The 21,942-nt window shown below is 33.9% G+C and overlaps 1 protein-coding gene across 2 annotated transcripts in view; it reads left to right on the forward strand.

Annotated features, from left to right (window-relative positions):
- Window positions 1–21,942, forward strand: part of PCSK6 (proprotein convertase subtilisin/kexin type 6) — a 240,175-nt gene that overhangs the window by 139,778 nt on the left and 78,455 nt on the right. For both annotated transcript variants that reach the window (XM_074294997.1, XM_074294998.1), the window contains exons 12-13: window positions 13,077–13,265; window positions 20,840–20,976. In XM_074294997.1, coding sequence (XP_074151098.1) covers window positions 13,077–13,265; window positions 20,840–20,976 — 326 coding nt within the window. The remainder of the gene's footprint in view (window positions 1–13,076; window positions 13,266–20,839; window positions 20,977–21,942) is intronic.

Consider the following 21,942-nt stretch of genomic DNA (forward strand, 5'->3'; position numbering starts at 1 on the left):
CTGGTTCTTCTAGTTTCGGTTTGAGATAGGAAGAAAATGAGTCTAAAAAAGAGTAATAAACAAGTATAGCACCAAGGGGTTGAATGACATTCATGATTATGATAAGGAGAAATTTAGGACTCATGAAAGATAGGAAAAGATAAGAAATTATGGTAAGATGAATTTAAGGCTTCATAGGAAATGAAACTTGATGTTAAGATCAAGGATTGGATCATCCCTGAATGTGTCTGAGGTGGAAATAATGGAACAAAAAGGTTGATGAACTTGGTTTTCAAAGATATAGCAATATGTATATTGAATTTTTCAAGAAAAGGGGCAAGAGATATGATAGAAATGAAGAGTGTAAAAGCAACATGATAAAAGTAGTATTTTGGGGAAAATAATAAGGTCTTGTCCAGGATAAATTGGAGAAAGAGGAAGAAGGAAGACCAGTTAGGAAGCTATAGTTATAATATGGGCATGAGACTAGACTAGATAAGGACAAGAATAAATTTGGGAAGATATAGGCATAAGGAAAGATAAAAAGATAGGAAGTTAAAATCAAATAGCATCTTGACCGTGGAAACTTAGGGAGAGGAGGGGATTTTAGAGATATCTTACAGGATCTGGTGAAGTACAAAACAAATATGGCTTTGGTGTATATTATCGGAGATGCACACAGACACTATACACAGTCTTACATTGAACTCCTATATCACTCATTATTATCTCTATCATGTGTGGAGGGGATTAGCATAGTGTAAGGAAAATAGCAATTCCACTACAACATAAAAGTTGGAGTCTGAGGAACTTGGTTCAAATACACTCTGCTACTTACTATCCTTGTGGTCATCTCTGGACCACCATTTCATAAGATTTTTAGAGCTAGAAGTGAAATTAGAAATCACCTAATCCAACCTGCTCATTTTATAGATGAGAAAACTGAGACTCAGAAAGTAATCTGTCTAAGGTCACACAGTATCTCTTTATTGTCTATCCCTGTTTCCCCTGGGCATAGAAAGGCTTACCTGTCAAGTGAAGCAGTTGGACTAGATGACCTAGAGACTCAAGGAAGGGAAGGGATCATGAAGTTTCTGTGGCTCCCAGGTAATAATGCATAATTCTTTCATTAGTGTTTGAATCCCTTCATTATCTAACTCCAGCCAATCTGATGTCACCTTGACTTTTCCTAATGCATAGTAGGTCCAGCCTTATATACACCATTCCATTTCTCGTCCCTTTTTCTATATTGATAGGTGATGAGTTCTACTAACTTTCCTTTCTCTTGGAATCTCCAGCTCCATTTAAAGTTCACTTAATGCTGCCCTCTGCGAAGTCCTTTTATTTATTTTTATATTTTCTCCCCGCCTCTCTCTTTGTCTCTGTTTCTCTGTCTTTGTCTCTCACTATTTCTCTGTTTGTACATCCCTCCTCTCTCTTTCTCTCTCTCTCTCTCTTCCTCTCCCATTTCCCCCCCCTTTTTGCCCCCTTCTTTATCTTGGTCTTCCTCTCCCTCAATGCCAGACATATCATGAACACTTAATAAAGCTTTCTGAATAATCTAAACTGACTTGAATTGAATTGTATTTAAAATTCCCTCCAGCATTTAAGTCTTATGAACCTACAAAAACTTATATTTTACAATAGTCTGCAACTTACGAATGCTGAACAGAGCAGTAGGATATATCTGGAGCCCCATTCTGAAGAAATAACTTCTTTTTGTTCCCAGTTCAAATGATCTTTTATCTTATACAGATGTTGTGATATAAAGAAGTGTCTTCTCTTACACTGACAGAGTATTAATAAGTTACTGGTGGGCAGGATTACTTACCTGTTAGTCTACCCCACTGCTCTTTGAGTATATTCCTGGTGTTCCTAATGTAAATTTGGTCTAGATTTTCCAAGTTTTGTGGGAAAATGCATTACAAGTTCAAAGAACAGATTTTCAAACAAAATTTGCAATATAACCTGTTTGTAAGTTAGAATTGCTTATATTGTAATTTATGTGATTTATCCCAATTTCCCTACTAGAACATAAGCTTCTGTAAAATGGTATTTTCTTGTGTAACATCTTTGCACAAAGTAGGACACAATAAATATTGAATGATTAAATAAATATAGAAACATTCTCATACACTCAGCTATCATTCCGCTTTTTATTTCAGTCCTCATCCTCTCTAAGTTTGGAGCTGATTAAAATAGGCCTTGGATTATTGTGGAAAATCTACTCAGTAGGTAATCTATGGAAAGGTAATTCAAAATTAGTTGTAGTTTTAACCTAAAAAGCATTAGCTACCAGAAAAAAAAAAATTATTACTTTGTAGCCAGGAATGGGGAATTGTATATTGTACCCTATAAGAATTCAACAAATATGATAGTCAGTAATCACTATTTACTTTATCTTTATTCTTTTATCTTTTTATCTTTTTCCTCTTTATCTTTTATCTCTTTATTCTGTTTATCTCAAGAAAAGATGGGCACTTCCAACTGCCACCTAAAAAAAAGGGATTTGATATAAATGCAAATATTGTGTGCATGTGACATTATCTGATTGCTTAATTAATCTAGAGCAAACTTCCCTATCAATTCAGATTAATGAATAACCTCTTTATAAAACAAACAAAAACCCTATTTTAGAAGACCAAGAATAGAATTAGCTTATTTCTAAAATAAAAATCTTTAAATCAAAGAAAATTTCATTGAAGAAAATAAGCAAGGTAAAGATAGAAGTTTGTAGTTATTCAAATTCCTAAAACAATGTATCTTCTATAGATACTAATTATAATCTTATAGTAGGTGCTTCTCCCATTTTTAAGGTAGTTTTTCTCCCATTTCCCCAAATCTTAGAGATGTCAAAACCTTTAGTTGTCACAGTATGCTCAAGATTCTATTACATTTTTATAATTCTGCCACATTTTTAGCACTGCTTTCTTCTAGTTTAATGTTTGTTTGTTTGTTTTTTTTTTTAAAAAAGCCTTCCCAGATTAATAAGAAGTCTCTTTGATCACTCACTTAATCTATCTTGGGTATTCTTGAATTGTATATTATTTGTACTGTCAAGTTGTTGTACAGTAAAAAAAAAAAACAAACTCAAATAATTTGAACCTTCAATCCAAATTTTCCTCCTCTGCACTCTGTTTTTATGAAAGAGATATAAATAATAAGACTACAAGGCTGTATCAAGGACTTGGTAAGAGGAAACAACAATAAAAATACCACAAAGGACTCAGTACATTTATTCAGCTCAGTCTTCTTTATCTTTTACAGATACTGCAAACACAACTACATTGTAATAAAAGAGGACTGGATTTAAGCCTCTAAAAAATCGGGTTCTAACTCTGACTCCAACACTAATTAGTTATGTAACCTTGGACAAATCATTTAGCCACTCTAAACCTGTTTCCTAATCTGCAAAACAAGCATAATAATACATTAGCTATTTTAGAATTTGTTATGAGAGCCAAATGAGGCAGTATATGTAAACAGCTTTGTACTATCAGTCTTAAAGAATGATCTCACACAATCTCAGAATTGGAAGCAACTTCAGAGATCATTTAGTCTCATTCATAGATGAACAGTGATGCTTCCTCTGATATTGCCAACAAGTAAGGGATGATGATCCAGCTCCTGCTTGAAGATTTCCAATAATAGGAAACTCACTATCTCTTGAGAAAGCCAATTCCACTTTTGGACAACTACTTGTTTGGAAACTTTTTCTTCCATTCTGCCAAAATCTACTTTGTAACTTCCACTACTTGCCCCCAATTCTGTTCTATAGATCTAAGCACAATAAATCCAATTCTTCCTTCACATGACAGGGCTTTGGGCTTTGAATCACCAAAGACAAAAAACAAAACAAAACAAAACACCCAAAACTCTCACCCCAATCTCCTATGGCTAGAAAAGTAGAGATGTGTTATTTTTTGTTTGTTTTATGAAGAGAGCCTGTTTTTAAGACTCCTCCAAGCAAAATAACCCCCATTTTTAAAAGATAATCAAATGGTTTCCATTCTTTTTAACTATGCCACATTTTTTTTTTGTCAACTAAAATCTCTAAGTCTTTTTCACATGACCTGTTGTCTTGACGCATCTACCTCATCCTGTACTTGAGTAATTAAATTGTGCCTTTTACATTTAATCCTTTTTAATCTTTAATAATGGTATACATGAAGCTAAAAAGTTAGAGACTCTTCTTAAAGAATGGTAAACTGAATATTCTGAAGAAACAACTGCTTATCTTCTAAGAAATGATAAATTCATAAAAGCAATCAGATGAGAGACAATCCAGGAAATGGCATTTTACATAAGATTAAAGAGAACTGTAACAAATTACCATTACCAACTTCTGAAGATTCACATGGGCACAAATGACATTGCTAGAAGGAACCTGAAATCTTGGCCAAGAGACAGGTTCTATTTTCCTATTCCTGTTTATTGGAAGCAAGGAATGAAGAAAAAAATTAATTTGGGAATTTAATGACTGGTTAAGAGTATAGTATCGAGAATTGATTTAGTATTCTGTACCATAGTTTAAAGCATAAGAATTAGTCTCCTGGTTGGGTATAGAGTATACTTAACAAAGGCTGGTAAGAATGTATTCATCTAGTATCTTGCAAATATTATGAAAAGGGTTTTAAAATATAAAGGAATGGAAGAAGGAAAAGTGAAATCTTTTTATATCCACTAAGTTTGATATGATAGAGACCTTTAAAGAAGGAAAAAGAGTAACTGAGATGTCCAGAAAATTCATAGGAGACAGAATCTAAGAAAGGGGAAAGTAGTAAGACCTATGACTTTTTGAAGGCTGTCTTAGGGGAAAGAGAAGAAACAGGATGGACAGAGCAATGATAACTGATAACAAAGAGAAAGCATTACCACTCATCCCTTATTTTTGTTTCTGTTGTTTCTGCCAAGGAGAATAACCTGTTCATAGGAAAGACAAAACAAAAATGTTAATGGAGCTGTTATACCATTTAAGCAAAGAGATTTAAGCAAGATAGCATCATAACTATCCAATGAATTCAAGTCACCTGATTGAATCATATGAATTATATCCTCATAATATACTAAGATACTTTGTCAGGTATGATTACTGATATGTAAATATTTTATATAAGATTAAAGATTTTTAAATTGGGGAGAACAGAAGAGGCATCATGAGATTGGAGGACAACTGTCTCATTTGTCAAAAAGAATGAGAATAAGGTCTATAAACCGATAAACTTGAATTTAATTCCTGAAGAAAATCTTAGAATATATCATTTTAAAATAATTAAGTAACATCTATAACACTGTCACAATTACAAAGAACCATCATGACTTCATCCAAAATAGGTCATTCCAAGCTAATCTTTTTCTTTCTTTTTCTTCTTCCCTCCATTCTTCCTTTCTTCCCTCCTTCCTTTCTCCCTCCTTTCCTCCTTCCTTTCCTTCCTCCTTTCCTCTTTTCCTCCTTCCCTCCCTCCCTTCTTCCCTTTTTTCTCAAGCCATAGAATCTGACCCATAGTTCTAAATTTTATTCCTCAAGTCTATGTTTTACATTAAATTATGCCTGACTTTCTCTGCCTAGCTATTATGAATTTTATAATAAAATGCTCATTTTTTCCCTCCCTTACTGCTTTAGCAGTAAGTTTCTTCTTATTGGTCAGAACCAGGTCCAGAAGAGCTATTGGTTGTATTACCTCTTCCACCTCCTAAAATTTAAGTTAACATTGAGGTAAGAAAAGCTTATCAGCTCTTCTGTTTAACATAGGGAAGCTCAAACAAGTATCCATATAATTGAAATTTTGAAATAACTGAAATCCAGTTTTATAATACTATATTTCCCTACCACATTTGTAATTTGTTGATTATTCCCACCACAATGTTGTTTCTCTTTATGTTGACTTTTAGCCAATTTTTTTTACCATGATTCTCCCCCCCCCCATTTCATAGATTTCCTTTTAGAAACATAGCTTTTCAGTTTACATTGCTACTCTAAAATCTTTTTTTTTTTTTTATAATAGGTTCATTTTGAATAAGGCATACTGTTTCATGGCCATATGTAATTCCCATTCCATTAAATCACAGTGGTATCTAAGAAATCATCTTCATTGAGTTCCGATTTATATAGTTCACCTTGTTTATTATCCATATTCTGCATATTTGTATATTGATACCTGGAGCCATTAGTTTTATTACTAAACCTCTTCTTGGATATTGTTTCCTGTGAATTACAATTCCTCTCCACTGATATTCTTCTTATGTTGTACCTGTTATTAATTCTATTATAACTGCTGGTAGATAAAGATGCAATTTCCTTCCCTCCATTTTTAATTTAAAGCCCTTTTGTTCAGTTCCATAAGTGTTCTGACCTATATATATTTTGCCAGCACTGATCAGATTCCACACACCATCCATTCAGGTCTTGGATCTTTGCTGACCTGGTGTCTTTTAAGACATTATTTATAATAATAGCTTTCATGTCAATGTAAGTTATTGCTATTAAGCTATTAATATTGCTATACAATACTATGCAATGAAAATTGCTCTTCTGAGAGTTGACCTGAGAGTCCTGAAAGATCCTCTTTCATCAAAGAAAGATTAATTTGTGTTCATCAGTCTGTACTTATAAAGGTAAGAAAGAACTAATACATTCCAGGCAGATTTTCAACAACAAAGGAAAAGTAAATTGAGGATTGCCTGTAATTCTTTTGAATCCCTTTTGAAGGCTGTGAATATAACATTTATTTAAAAAATAGAGAGATAATAGAACTTTAGATCCATTTGGGACTTGATTCTCTTGCTTGGCGTAATTTATAGATGAAAAAAAAATGAGATGGAAAGGCTACGTGACTTGCCCAATTCGTACAGCTATTAGTGGAAGAATCAGGACTAGAGACCACATCTTGATTTTTCCTATTTTTTTCCTCTTTAATACACTATGGCATATAAAGGGACCATCCTTGAAGGTGCCAAGTTAGGGTAATGTTGAGGAGGAAAGAATGGGAATGGATCTATGTCAAGAGCTAGAAAAGGCCATTAAAAATCATAAAATTGTAAATAGTTCGAGCTAAAAAGAGAATTTATAAATCATCTAGTCTAATATTCTCATTTTACAGAGGAGGAATCTGAGGCCTAAAGAAATGAAGTAGCCTGTTTGAGGTGCTTTAACTCACTAGCAACTTGCTTCCCATACCCTTCATCTCTGAAAATGTTACTGTATGAGTGTAAAGGAATCCAGGATGCAATAAACCCTTAGTTTTTTTTTTTTTTTTTCTTTAAATTTAGAAGCATTGTACCTTTGACATATAAATATTTGCTTCTTATTTAAGGAATAAAATCAGCACATTTATGGAAAATGGAAGCCCAAGCAGTAACTTATTAGTCTTCCAGCATTTTGAGAGTTATTATGTAAATTACTTGCCAATTATTTTCTTCACTGACAAATGGAAATGACCTGAAAAGGAACAAAAGTTTAGTTAAATTTGACATGAAATTAGCTTGAGTATAAAATTTTAAACTCTGGCAGATAGCTGCAAAGGAAGTATCATTTCTATATCACCTAAGATCTTTTTAAGATAAATCACTCTATTGGATTTCTTCAGATCTACTATGACAGGATCATATAAAGTGATTTTGTACTGATTAAACAGAGAGAAATGTCCTAGACACAAAAGGGTAGGTAATTTGAGGAGGCTGATTTCATCTAGAATTGGTCATTCCTAAATAGGGAATTCCCAAATGAGAATAGTTACTCTATCTAATACAATCAAGTTATTTAGGTCTTAATATTCCTAGCATCAAGAGATGGGCTACTTAACCCATTGAGGTTCTTTTTAGATCTTTAATTCTGATTTTATAATACATAGAATACTAGTTTGTACATAATACAAGATCCATGGTTTTCTGTTCTCTCATGTTTTTAGAATTTCCTTCTAATTGAGCTGCTTGGTAGAATGACAGAATCAATTCTTCCATACTCAGTTATTGTCTTTCAAATGAGTAAATAGGATTCAAATTAACTGCATTATCCATTTGTTTTAAATTAATGACTAGGTGTGGTATAATTCAGCTTTCTTATAGGTTGACCTTATTCATTTCCCTTTTTTTTTTTTTTCTTTTATGTTAAAATGAACTATGGCATTTTTGATTCCTAGCAACTGATGGTTGTTGATACATTTACATCTTACCATTTACATCTGAAATGTTTGAAGCTCCAAGTCATTGAAATTAGCTTTGATAGCATAAAGTACTTCAAAGCCTGTTATTTTAGAGTTATTTTATTTGCATAGTTGGTTTGGACTTCCACAAAAGTCCTATTTAGAAATCTCATCATTACTTGGAAATGAACCTAGATTCCTGAAAGTTTTGGTAATAAAATAGAAGCTCCCACAGGCCCTAAAAGTCAGAAAGAGTATAGTCCTTGAGCACAAGCCAAGGACATGTCTTTAAATAATTCAGAGAGGATCACCACCAAATTGGAGGTCCAAATTGGTGTATTTGAGTGGCTAGAAAATATGGTGTTTGGATACAGTATCCATCAAGCTTCTTTCATGAATTAATACCTAAATGTTGATATGTTGTGTGGGAAGGTGACAATTTTGAGCATACCAACAGCCATTTTGCCTTGGGACAAATTCTTTTGATTTTTCCACAAATTAAACCTTACTTACTCCTAGAGTAAACCCAACCCACAAATGATATATATTTGGACAAGCCCTCTTACAGGCTTCTGAGGATCCTGACCTCAGCAGCCTTATGAACCACTCCCACTGACTTATAGTCATGTTACATTACTTCTCACTATCTGATCTATATGACGTCTCACTGCATTAATTAAGTCACTTCTACTATAATTCTCTGTTCACAATTTGTTCTTCGTACTTCTTAGTACACCAAGACTGGATCTTGTATTACAAAATAACAACAACAGTCACCAATTTTGAGAGAATTTCTTGACATTCCTTTGTACCCCAACCACTAATTTTGAGTTCCCTTTCCATCTATAAATTGCCTTTCAACTCAAACATTTTCAGAGATCAAAAGTGTTGTTGTTGATGTATTTTGATTGGAACCATTAAATAAAATAGCAAATTAATAATTTAAATATATATGTATAGTTTATATTATTATTATTATTCATACAGAAATTTGTGCCTTTAATTAAAGTCCTAAATACATCCCTTTCTTATTATCCCAAGAAATTAGTGAGGACACAATCTCCTTGCCTTCTTAGTTCCATAACATGGCATTTTATATAAAAAGAAACCTTCACTAAAATCTTACTCTTGTGTCTCATTATGGGTGCAGAGGTAACATTGGGCTCTCAAAGACCATGCCATTGAAGGTCAGTCCTATCAGACTGGTTAGCTTTCAAATAGTGGGCTACTCTGTTGTCTGTTGTCCAAAAACCAGCCTAAGCTTGGCAAGGGGATGAATTTTATTTGGCCATAGCAATTCAGGAAAGAAGGACTGCAATTTGCATTGGTGCAGAGAGTACCCACATTGTTGAAATTTGAGAACTTTGGAAGTGTTGAAGCATGCCAACTAAATTCTGAAATTAAGAGTTGTATTGTAACTTAAGACTATCCTGAATCTAGACAAATGACAATATCTGTGTTTCTAAAACCAAGTGGAGATTTTTAACTGTTTCCAAAACAGAGATAATTCTACTTACTTAGGTTCATTGACTCATAGATGTAGAGTTGATGGGGAATCTTAAAGGTCTTCAAATCCAACTTCTTTATTTTATAGATGAAAGATGTGAGACCCAAAGAGATTAAATGGTTTGCCCATGATCACACAAGTAGGGAGCTGAAGTGGCTTGCCTAAGATCATCCAGGTACTAAGTGTCTGAAGGCAGTATTTGAACCCAGGGCCTCCCCTACAGATTGTTGCCTCTCTAATAATGTTGTAATCATATTGTAATTGATTTTTTTTAGGTATTGCCATTAGTTGGCTTTCTGTGATTAAACATTAGTTGTATTTAGTTTATAGCCAGAAATTTTTATTTTGCCTTGCTTGCTTGCCTGTTTTAAGTTTCTAACATGGAGGGGCGAGGGAGCAGGAGGTATTGGAGAGTGGGAAAGTTCTTTTGAGTCCCTTTAAGACATCTGCTTTCACATCATCATTTGAATTCAAATAATGTGTCTATGATATAGTGACTATCACAAGAATTACCCGAATCTTTGATCTATAGCACAATTTCTGAACAATATCACAGCTTCTATTTGTGCTTTAATTTGATGTAGAGTCCTATGCATTTGAAAAGTGTGAGAATTTGTGTTATAAGCTGCTTTTTGCCATTTATTTGGTTAATAAATAGAAACTATGATTCCAAATCCTTTGAAAATAATAAATTACCTAGATTACCTGCCTGACTACATCCCCTTCCCACTTTTTTCCCTTAGTGCATGAAAATTATTTACCTGGATATGCACAACATGGCAGTGAGTTGAGAATCTCTCAAAGGCTTTCTGAGTCTATTCTCCATCTGCCATGGTAGGTAACACTAAACAACAAACATAGGCAGTAAAATTTTGGAGGAGGCAATGAAAGGAACCAGCATCTCTAAATCAATTGGTGGTATATGCAAATCATGTTTTCAAATATTTACAGATTCTCAAAGGGAATTACATCACTGTTTATAACTATTTTGATTGTTTTTTATGACTAAGGCAAAATGGAGCCAAACGATGTAATTCCTAAGAGCCTCTGAGCATAAGCTTACAAACCTCCCAAGGGGGAAATCTAGGGCATAATAGGAAAACTGCTCCCTCTAATAAATTGTGCATTAACAACATGGTAGGGGAATTATTAATGTGATGGTGGGTGGTGGTTGTTTATGTAGCAAAGAATGCAATCTTTCTTCATTTTGAAAATCTTGATTATTAAAGACCCAGAAACTATGAAGATTTGAAAGAAATGTTAAGGCAGAACGAATGGATTTGTGCCATAGGAATTTAGGTGTAGCATTTAGATTGAATTAAATTTTAGCCAGTTGTTTGGTCTGGAGGAAGTATTCGATAATACATATGGAAACAAGTTTCATGTCACTGCCGTTCTGTTTTACTCTTAGATCCTGTTTGAATATGAAAGCTCCAGTGAGTTTATAATATACATCAGTGATGTCAAACCCTAAATAGAATTTGGTTCTAATAAACCATACAACTGCATAGTAACTTAGAAAACTACATGTTAACATTTTCTATATTTCATTGGGTATTTTGTTGAATGTTTTTCAATTGCTTTTAATCTGGTTCAGGCAACAATTAGTAGTGTTGAATGCCATAGTGCTTCTTTATGTTTGACATCTTAGAAGTAGATTACTTTTTCATTTTCCTAATGGGAGTCAGAGAAGTCCAGGAAAATTAGGCTTTAGTAAAGCTTGGGGGAGCATGATTTCTCCAAAAGAAACTTTTAGCCACCTGTTGATTTTGGGGTCATGAGAAAATAGGAAGGAACAATATTAATGAGCCTGTCCTCTTTTCTTTCTCTCTTATCACACCTCTACTGACTCATTTTTATTTTACATCTTCAATATTCTTGTTTCCTAAGCTACACATTCTTCAACTTCAGGTTCTACATTTTCAAATCTTTGGATGAAGCTTGTGATGCATTTATATCTTCATCAAAAATCCGTTAGTGAGATATACTAAAAAGCATGATAACCACTTAGAAATATCCAAGTGGGGCACACCTTTATACAAAAAATTGTCCTCAAACCACTAGACCTTCAAAAATAGAAATAGTGATTATATTATGATCCTATCTTCTGTCCGCTAAAATCTTATGCACTGGACTTATGTTAGAATAAGCTAAAGAGGAGGGGTAGAGGCCTCAAAGTCTGTTTAAGCAGCAGGATTGTGATATCTATTTGAACCTATGAACAATTTGCTTTGCTGGCAATTCTGAGTTGCTGCAGTCTTTCTTCCTCAATGCTTATTTCCCAGACACATCAGACCAGTGATATTTCAGAAGCTATTCCCCTTATTGAACTGACCAGACTTCTCAGATGAACACAGAGAATATTCACACAAGAGGATGAGAATTCAGCTATAAGACCACTCTGGCTGCGTCTCTTCTGAAAGCCGTTATCCTTCTCCCATACATTGAAGCTATTTGTTTTTCACTCTGCCCAGCAAAATAATGCTAAGCAGCTTCCATTACAAGGAGGCCTGTCCTCCTTGGAGCCTTGTTTACTGCCACATCTTGAGTGGGGTCCACCAGCATCTCTAACTGGAGTCAGCATCATTGCATGGATGCCTGTGTTTTCTGTGCTCTGTTGAGACCATCTTTTGTTTTTTTTTTTTTCATGACATCTATAGGAAACTGAAAGCTTGATGTGCTGTTTCCCATAGTACAATACAAGGAGTCCATTACTTGTTTACTGAGACCTTTTTTTGTTTGTTTGCTGCTAACATCTCTAAGAAACATCCACTATGATAAAACTTAGGAAATGATAGAGAGAAAAGTCTAAAAAGGTATTTCCTACAGTGGGATACAAGGAGCAGCAAATCACTTGGTGGTCCTCAGGGCCAAAAAGCACCTCTTACATTTTGTTTTCTATATCTCAAAGGAAAATGGAACTGGATAGGTTTGACTAATCAACTAACTAGGTGTTAGGCATTGTACTGAATACTAAGGATGCAGAAAAAGACAAAAGATACCTACCCTAGTCCTTTTTGTGGTGGTGGTGGTGGTGGTGGTAAGTATAATGTGGAAGGGGAAGATACATTTGAAAATTATTTGCACAATTTATTGAATTTTTAAAAATTGTTTAAACTGGTAGATAATGGGAAAATAATAGTATAGAATACCTAGGAATAATTTTATTAGTGAGAAAGATAGAAGAACTAATAAGAGATTTGGAGATATTATTTAAAAAAAAAAGGTTGGAGGTTTGGTAGTGAGAACTTATTTATCGAAGTTGAAAAAAGGTACAAGAAAGATTCTTAATAGAAAAAAAAATGGGGATTGCTAATCTATTCGTGTAGAAAAGGAATTCTTCATTATTCTCTCTTTCCCTCCCTCTCCCTCTCTCCCTTCCCTCTCCCTCTTCCTTTCCCTCTCCCTTTTCCTCTCCCTCTCCCTGTCCCTCTCTCTCCCCTCTACAGGATTATTCCCATTGAGCAAACTCTTCGGACAACAGCCCTGACAAATGCATGTGCAGACCATTTTGACCAACGAGTGGTTTTTCTAGAGCATGTTGTAGTCCGAGTTTCCATCTCACACCCACGGCGAGGAGACCTTCAGATTCACCTGATTTCTCCCTCTGGAACCAAGTCTCAACTTTTGGCAAGGAGGTAAAAATTTAAGCTGTACTTGCAAGGAGTGTGGTATAAGCCAGTATTAACAGCTGCAGATGACACTCTAGTTAGTTTTGAGTACAGAATGTCCCTAAAAGAACTGCCATTTAGAACAAAAAGAGTAAAACTTCCACATGATTTCCAGTCTATCAATATCTCTTTGTTTTATTTTTTTCCCCTTAGCAACTAGAAGTGTTCCTTTTATAGCCATTTGTTCAGGTGTTTATATCTATTTATATATATATATTATCTCCATAGTATATGTATACACGCATTCATGATGACAAATAAATATTTCAATATTTCAGTATATACAAAATGTCATCTATTTTAAAAGTCTTGTCTATTTTTTATTCTTCTTGGAAAACTTTCCATTGGGGAAAAAAAAAAGGAAGGGAATATTTTTAGTGGAAAAAAAATGTAGAATAATCCTTATGAGTTTAATTGCACTTGAGCTGTGCATTTAAAATGACTTTTTAAGGCATTTTTTTTGGGAATTTCTCTTCTTATCTGGCATTTAATTGAATTTTCGAGCTTGAATGTTCTAGGAAGGTTTATTTTGGAGACTTTGTTTATCTTAGGGGTGAGAGGCCAGGTCTGTACAGAGGGCTTTGCTAACACCACATTTTAGAATAACTCATGAGAAATTCCCCATATTTAAGATTCAAAGTAAGTCTTTGAAGTACTTTAACCAAAGCTGAATATAGGTTAGTTTAGAAACTATGGAATCATTTCTGAAATTTAGAAACAACTGGAAATGTTTTATTGCAACTGTGTGATATGTAAGTAATTAGAAATGAATTCACTTTGCCCAACCACTTGGTTGGGCAAAAGGGCAGGGAATATTTCCCTTCTTCCCCTTTTAATGAAAGCAAAGTAGTAGAAGAAGAAGAGGAGAAGCAAAGAGAGAAATAGAAGTTAGGAAAAAAGGAGGTGGAATGAAGAGGACCTAAAAGAAGTGGGCTACGTGACCGCTTGGGTCGAAATCCCATATCTGACTCTGATGCTCACTTATCTATGTGACTTTGGGCAAACCACTTCTCTGGAAGGACCTTAAGCCTTTTATAGAACTTCAGCCCTATACACCCATGGCCCTGGAGGTCTCTAAATTTGCTCTTCTTAGAGGAAGGAAATAGAAAATATGACAAGAATCAGCAGAGCCATGATCCAGACTTTGTGCCCACACAGAGTGTAGAGGGTGGAATTGTTACCAACAGAACAATCCGGTGTTGTTTTCTTTTGCTTTTCTTACCCATGCTATCACCACGATTATCTCCAACTCAATTAATTTAGTTCTTCTGCTACATTGATTAGTATAATGGACATAAAAAACCAGTTTAATTCTCTTCTGGAAAATAATAACATTTCACATAATCATTTTCTACAGATATAATGCCCTTTATAGATACAGATTAGGTTCCTACCCATAGTCAGAAGGGTAAGTGCTCTGAGATGTTTTTCCAGAGTGTCAGTGAACTATGTGCTCAGCTAATCTATTCACATCCATTCTCTGAACCATGTACACACACACACACACACACACACACACACACACACACACACACACACACACTCTCACTCACCCCAAACATCTGATTCCATTCAGTAAATAAAAAAGAAAGGAAGAAAAAAAAGAAGAAAAGAAATAGATAGTGTGGTTCTAGTCCCCAGAAGTTTTTGCTAGTACATTCTTAAGTACTTGATGCACACCCCTGCCCTTTGACCTCATTAGCTCTGTGAGCAAACTGAATAAGTTAACCATCCATGACATGCTAGAATAATGAGGCCATTTCCACAGTAAAGTTCCATTACACTATCTTTGATTCTAAGATTTCTTTATAGAAGTGAGTATATGTTCTTAATATATAATGGTATCCAATCCCATCCCATAACACACACACACACACACACACACACACACACACACACTTATTCTATTTCTTTTCAGTAAATTAAATCCTTCCATAGTCACATAGTCATAGTCACAGTTCAGTCATGAAACTTACTGATGTTTATGAGATCAAATCAGCCTCTTTTTTTAAAAAGGATCTCTGGTTTATCCTGCTTGTTTCCTATAATTGATACATTTTTTGCTTAAATATTAATGAAACCATTCATTCCATTATTTCTCTTTTATTGAATTTCGTCTCCTGTGAACTTCTGGGTTTCTTAAATTTCTTTTCTTCCTACATTCTAGTTACTTGTTATGGTATTTCAATTGAAGACTATACATAGATGATATTTTTTCCCCTTTATCCCTAAAAGCTCTTTTGATTAGATTTGCAAGACTCCACATGAGTACAGTCTTGGGGAGCAATCCTTGTTGTAACACTCCTTCCCTTGCTAGGAAATGGTTATTTCCATGTCATAATCCATCATTCAGAAACTGATACCCCATTTTCATCTTCTTAGACAGCTGTTCATTTCCCAAATCTGAATCTCTCTCTTTTTTATTTCTTGCCTTCAGTGATCTACTGAAATATGCAAATATTTCACGAATGAAATATTTTAATGAAATAAGGAAATATTTTTGAAATATGAGTGTGAAATGAAAATAGCATCTGTGCCTTTATGGTCTTCCAGTTCTTACCCAAAATATCTAAAACTCAGCATGTACAAAACTTAGTCTTTTCAGGCATCCATGCTCTCAATTTGGATATTACCCCTGAATCCTCACTTCCCTAACCCAACTATGTAATCACTTGCCAAATCTTGTTGTTTCTACTACAGTTCTCTTTATATCCACTCTTCTTCCTCCTCACACATTTACTACTCATCAGTTCTCCCTTTCTCAAATTTCTCCACATTTCAATCCATACTCCACATGCCCATCAAAGTAATTTTCCTAAAGTCTAAATATGACCATATTACTCTGCAATTCAGTCAAATCCAGTAGTTCCTTATTCAAGAATCAATTACAAACCCGACTGGCATTTTAAAGACCATTACAGCCAGATCACAACCTTTATTTCTAACTTTGTTACAAATTATTCATTTTCATACATAAAAACAAATCACTCTAGCCTTCCTACTGTTTATCATGCACAACTCTCAGCTCTCCCTCTGTCTGGAATTCACTCCCTCCTGGCCTCCATTTCTTTTGGTTGTGTCTAACTTTTCATGTGCCCTTTGGGGTTTTATTGTCAAAGACCCTGGAGTGGTTTGCCATTTCCTTCTCCAGCTAATTTTTATATATATAAAGAAACTGAGGCAAATGGGGTTAAATGACTTGTCCAGAGTCATACAGTTAGTATCTAAGGCTGGATTTGAACTCAGAACTTTCTGACTTCAGGCCTAGTGCTCTGTTTGTTGTTCCCCCATATCTCCCTCCTTTTCATAATTTCTTTCAGAGCTCAACTCAAATTCCACCATCTATATGAGACCTTTCTTCCCATCCCCAGGTCCTACTGCTTTCCCTTGAACATTACTTTGTATCCATTTTGTATCTATAACTATCTAGGTACCTGTTTTAACAATCTCTATTACTTCTTAAAAGAAAGGATAATCTCATTTTTATCTTTTTCTCTCTAGGACCTAAAATAATGCCTGGCATAAAACAAGTGCTTAATAAATAATTAATTATTGATTAAGTGATTAATTAATTAATCTTTGGCAATCCTTTCTAGATTCCTTCTGGCAGTATCTTTTATGCACAAATGAATTGCAAGAAGTGGGTAGTTTTCATCCATTTTGATTAGTTTTGAGAGATTTTCTGTCACATTTTGAATATATATTCTAAGAAAAGTATAGAGGATTCTCTTGCTGTTGGCATGCTAACAAATAGCTACCTCAGTACTCCTTAGCTGGAAGGTTACCCATCATCACCCATCTGATACCCACTGGAGAACCTCTCTTCTGAGGATTCACATCATCATTCCTTGGAGGAAAAACAACTATTTAATCTTTCTAGGCTTCAGGTGCTTTGTCTGTATAAACTTAGTGCTTGGAATCAAATGACTTTTTCTAAATCCTATGTTCCTTATTGCCTCCAAACTTCAAAGATCTGTGATTTCTTCAGTATGGGTACTCCTGCCATAGACAAAGAGGGAAAAAAACAAAACAAAACAAAACAAAAAATATGTCTATCATTGAGTGGATGATCTTTAAGAATGGCTGTGAATTTTTTAAAAATCACTATTCTATAGCCAACCTGATTCTTTGAACTGAATCTAAGTTGAGTTGGAAGTTAGGCATCTGCAGATAGACACTATTCTAAAGGCAAATAACACAATCAAGGCCAAAAGGTAACCCATCCATATCACATAGTATCCTTTCCAGTGATACATATTTTAAAAAACTCTTCCAGTTCTACTACCATTCCTTTTGCTTTTCTATCTTCTCTGTTGTTTTCCTTTTTTAATTTCTTCCATTGTAATCTTTAACTTCCCATTCTGATTCCTGTCCTTGAGGCAATAATGATAAAAGGGGGAGGATAAATGGATTTTCTCAATTTTATTTAAAAATAATTCATTTGCTGGGAACTACCACCTACATTTTTAGCACTGTAATAAATGCCTAGGCTTTTTTTTTTTTTTAATGAGTTGAGATTGTTGATCAAAGACTTCTAAATCTTGAGAAGAATTTTTTTCCCAAGGCAGATGGGATAGTGCCAATTTTTTTTAAACCTTGATTGAATTAATTACCTCTTCTTTCTTTCATTTCTTGCTAAATTCTGCCGTTTCTTGAGGCTGCCATTAAAAATAACTTCACAATCCTTTCGATAGGTTGGCAGTTTTTAAGATTATTTACTCTTGTACATTTCAATTATGTTGGAACTAGTATATGTGAAAACAAAGATTCATTATGGCAGCTTCTTAGATGATAAGGAGAAAATTTCTTTATTATTCGAAGACAAAAACTGTACCAAGAATCTTTCCTCTGTTAAGTATTCTCTATTTATCCTATATGGAAGTAGTTTGTGGACACAGTGGTTAGTATGCTGGGTCTAGGGTCAATAAGACTCATCTTCCTAAATTCAAATCTGACCTCAGAGATTTGCTATATGTGGCTTACTGGACAAGTCACTTATCCCTGCTTATCTCTGTTCCTCATCTGTAAAATGAACTGAAGAAGGAAATAGCAAATCACATAGTATCTTTGCCAAGAAAACCCCAGATAGGGTTATGAAAAGAGACACAACTGAAATGGCTGAACAATAACAAAATTTTTCCATATATAGCTTGCTTTGCAGATATTTGTTTGCATCCCACCATTAGAGTGTAAGCTCCTTGAAGTCAGGGATTGTCTTTTTCCTAATTTTGTATGCTCAGAATTCAGTACAGTGTCTTACACATAATAATTTATTAATAAATTTTTATTGCTTAATTGATTTTTATTTTCTACCAAAAATTTAAATGAATATTTTGCCTGAAGCCCTATATTATTTTGTCTAGATTTAGCATCCTCTCAATGTTTAAAATTTTATTTTTCAAAATGAAATTTGAAAACAAGATCATAAAAACACATCACACTAGACAAAGACTAAAGCTATTTTAGCCAAAGAAGAGAAAAAATGATTCAGCAGTACTTTTTAAAGAAGTAAAGACTATTATGATATACAGGAAATTCTTCAGGTATTTTCTACCTTTTTTGAGAATAGAACAGAAGAGAAGGGGAAATACTGAATAAAGGCAACTTTTAGTTCTATTTCCATATGGCCTTTGTAAGAGGAAGAAAGAAAATTAATTAATAGACATTTTTAAAGTGCCTACATTATTCCAGGCACTGTTTAAGCACAGGAGATTCAAAAGAAGACAAAAGATAATTCTTGTCCATAAGGAATTTACCAAAAAAATTGTCAAATTCTGAAATAGATTGCTATAGAAAGCATTTTGCAGACTCAAAAATTATGAATATGAGCTATGGTTTATAATCACTATTAACTCATTCTCCTTTTTTTGGATGGAGTTCAGATAGAAATGGATGAGAATAGTTGATATTTCTGCTATTTTTTATATTCAATATCTTGGAGAGTAAAACAATAGCTTTTTGAAACTGATTGAGTACTATGATATAAACATCTTATTTTTCAGTTATTCAGTTGTTTTCAGTAGTTTCTAACTCTTTATGATCCTATTTAGGGTTTTTCTGGTAAAAATTCTGGGGTCATTTGCTATTTCCCTTTCCAAACTCATTTTATAGATGAAGAAACTAAGACAAACAGGGATATGCAGCTAGTTTATGTCTGAGACCAGATTTGGACTCAGAAAGATGAGTTTTTCTGACTCTAGACTTGGCATTCTTCTAAGCTGCCAATTTATCTTATTTAATTGAATTGAATCTATGGGACAACTTCAGTAGCAAATAAGGCCTCAGGGATGACATGTACCTGATCTTCTTCTCATATTATTTTAATTTTTCCAGTAGATCCCCAAATTCTGATTTTTTTGTTTCATGAAGTTTGGATATTGAATATTCATTATGCTATTATCTACTAAAATATTTTTCCTAATTTTTTTTATGGAGCTAAATGATGTCTCAGTGATTATGGACAACAGTTTTCTGTGGTGGTAATATGCCAGCTCCAGAATAGTTTATTTGTTGAATTATCAAGGTTATTTTGAAGGTTTGTTTTTGACTGTAGAGATTTGAAGTATGTTAACTGATAAAGGAAAATGACCTCCTGACCTATACATCTAGATACCCGATCCTGTCTTTCTTGGTGTCTTCTTATTATTTTTTGTTATGACTATTATCTCATTTTCTTCTTTTTGGGGGGTGGGTGATGGTATTAACACTGGAACAGCCTTAAGTATAAGCCAACATCCTGCTATTGTTATCTTATATTTACTATCTTATAAAGACTTTATATTTACTATCTTATATTTAATATTATGCATATTATTGGGCAATGGATAAAATTGCAGTTTTTAAAAATAATTAAATAAGGATTTCAGAATATTTAAGTTTACTTTCTGTATACTCATTAAACTCATCTTAAATATATTTCCAGGAGTAGATAAAATAACAGGGATGACATGAATCTTGTCCTGTTTTGAAATGGTTTTAATTTTGTTTCATGAGACCTCTGTTTGTTATTGTTGTTCTTTCTTATTCCACCTATTTTGGAAATAAGAGTATTTGTTAGGCAACATGTACTTAAAATATTACTCTTAAAAATTAAAAAAATTACTCTTAAATCAAAAAAATAAACTCTTAAAATTTTATGGATCAATTTAAGGGTGAAAGTACAAGCCTATGAACCCAATCACCAGGGAGATTGAGCCTGGGAGTTGCACTGAACTGTGCCCATCAATTTTCAGAATTGTTTGATGTAAATATGGTGAGTCCTCAGGAGCAGAAGGCTGCTTGATTGCCCCAAAAAAGAATAAACTAGCCCAGGCTGGAAGTGGAACAAGTCAAAGCTGTTATATTGGACAGTAGAGAAATGGCCTTTGCCGATTTGCCTCTAAAGCATAGTTAGATAACTTATGCCTCAGAACAAGACTAGATCTCATAAACATATTCTAAGCCATCCATAGGCATAGCACATTGGTATAATAATTCCAACATATAATTTTGGTGATTTAGCTTTTTCCTCCTGCTTACTGATATCAAATCTCAAATTACAGACTACTTGACCATTCAAATGATGGATTTACAAACTGGGAATTTATGACTGTACACTGCTGGGGAGAAAAAGCTGAAGGAGAATGGACTTTAGAAGTCCATGATATACCCTCCCAGGTCCGTAATCCAGAGAAAACAGGTAAGTGACTTTGTGAATGGAACAATAAATTTTGTGGTTTAAAAAACTGGGGGGCTTCAAATTTAATGCATCTCATGGCAACTGTAATATTAAAACTCTTTTGATAACAGAAAAAATGTGATTATTTTTTATCTATAGCTTCTCTTCAGAGATATATTCCTTTTTATATTATTTACCTTGCTTAGCTTTGTGCTATAACAAGAAACTTTTTAAAATTTTCTTCTTTCCCATTTAGACAAGATAAAAAAATCAGAGGTGTGTATATATTTCTTAAAAATCACTTTTTATTGGATTTTCACAGATATTTTTCTTTCCTTTTCCATTTTTCTGATACCTTCTAAAGCAGTGAATCAGTTCTAGAGAGGGTGACATAGCTTGCCTCTAGACAGCTCAAACATTTATCTTTTCAGTTTTGTTAGGTGTAGGAAAAAATGTCACTGACCTACTTTATTCCCCTTCTCCTCCCTAAAAAATCCCACAAGTCAAAAGTCATTGTATTATTATTTTTTTTTTTTTCTTTTATGGATAACTTTCTTTTTTTTTTCTTTTTTTTTTTTTTATTATATATATATATATATATATATATATATATATATATATATATATATTTTATAATATTTCCCTTGTATTAATTTTTCCAATTTACCCCCCCTCCCTCTATTCCCTCCCCCCGACGACAGGCAATACCATACATTTTACATGTGTTACAATATAGTCTAGGTACAATACATGTGTGCGAATATCACTTTCTTGTTGCACAATAAACATTAGAATCCGAAGGTACATGCAACCTGGGCAGACAGATATTAGTGCTAACAATTTTCATTCCCCTCCCAGTGTTTCTTCTCTGGGTGCAGCTACCTCTGTCCATCATTGATCAACTGGAAGTGAGTTGGATCTTCTTTATGTTGAAGATTTCCACTTCCATCAGAATACATCCTCATACAGCATTGTTGTTGAAGTGTA

The sequence above is a fragment of the Sminthopsis crassicaudata genome, chromosome 2 (assembly GCF_048593235.1).
Source record: "Sminthopsis crassicaudata isolate SCR6 chromosome 2, ASM4859323v1, whole genome shotgun sequence".
In the NCBI taxonomy this organism is placed as follows: domain Eukaryota; kingdom Metazoa; phylum Chordata; class Mammalia; order Dasyuromorphia; family Dasyuridae; genus Sminthopsis; species Sminthopsis crassicaudata.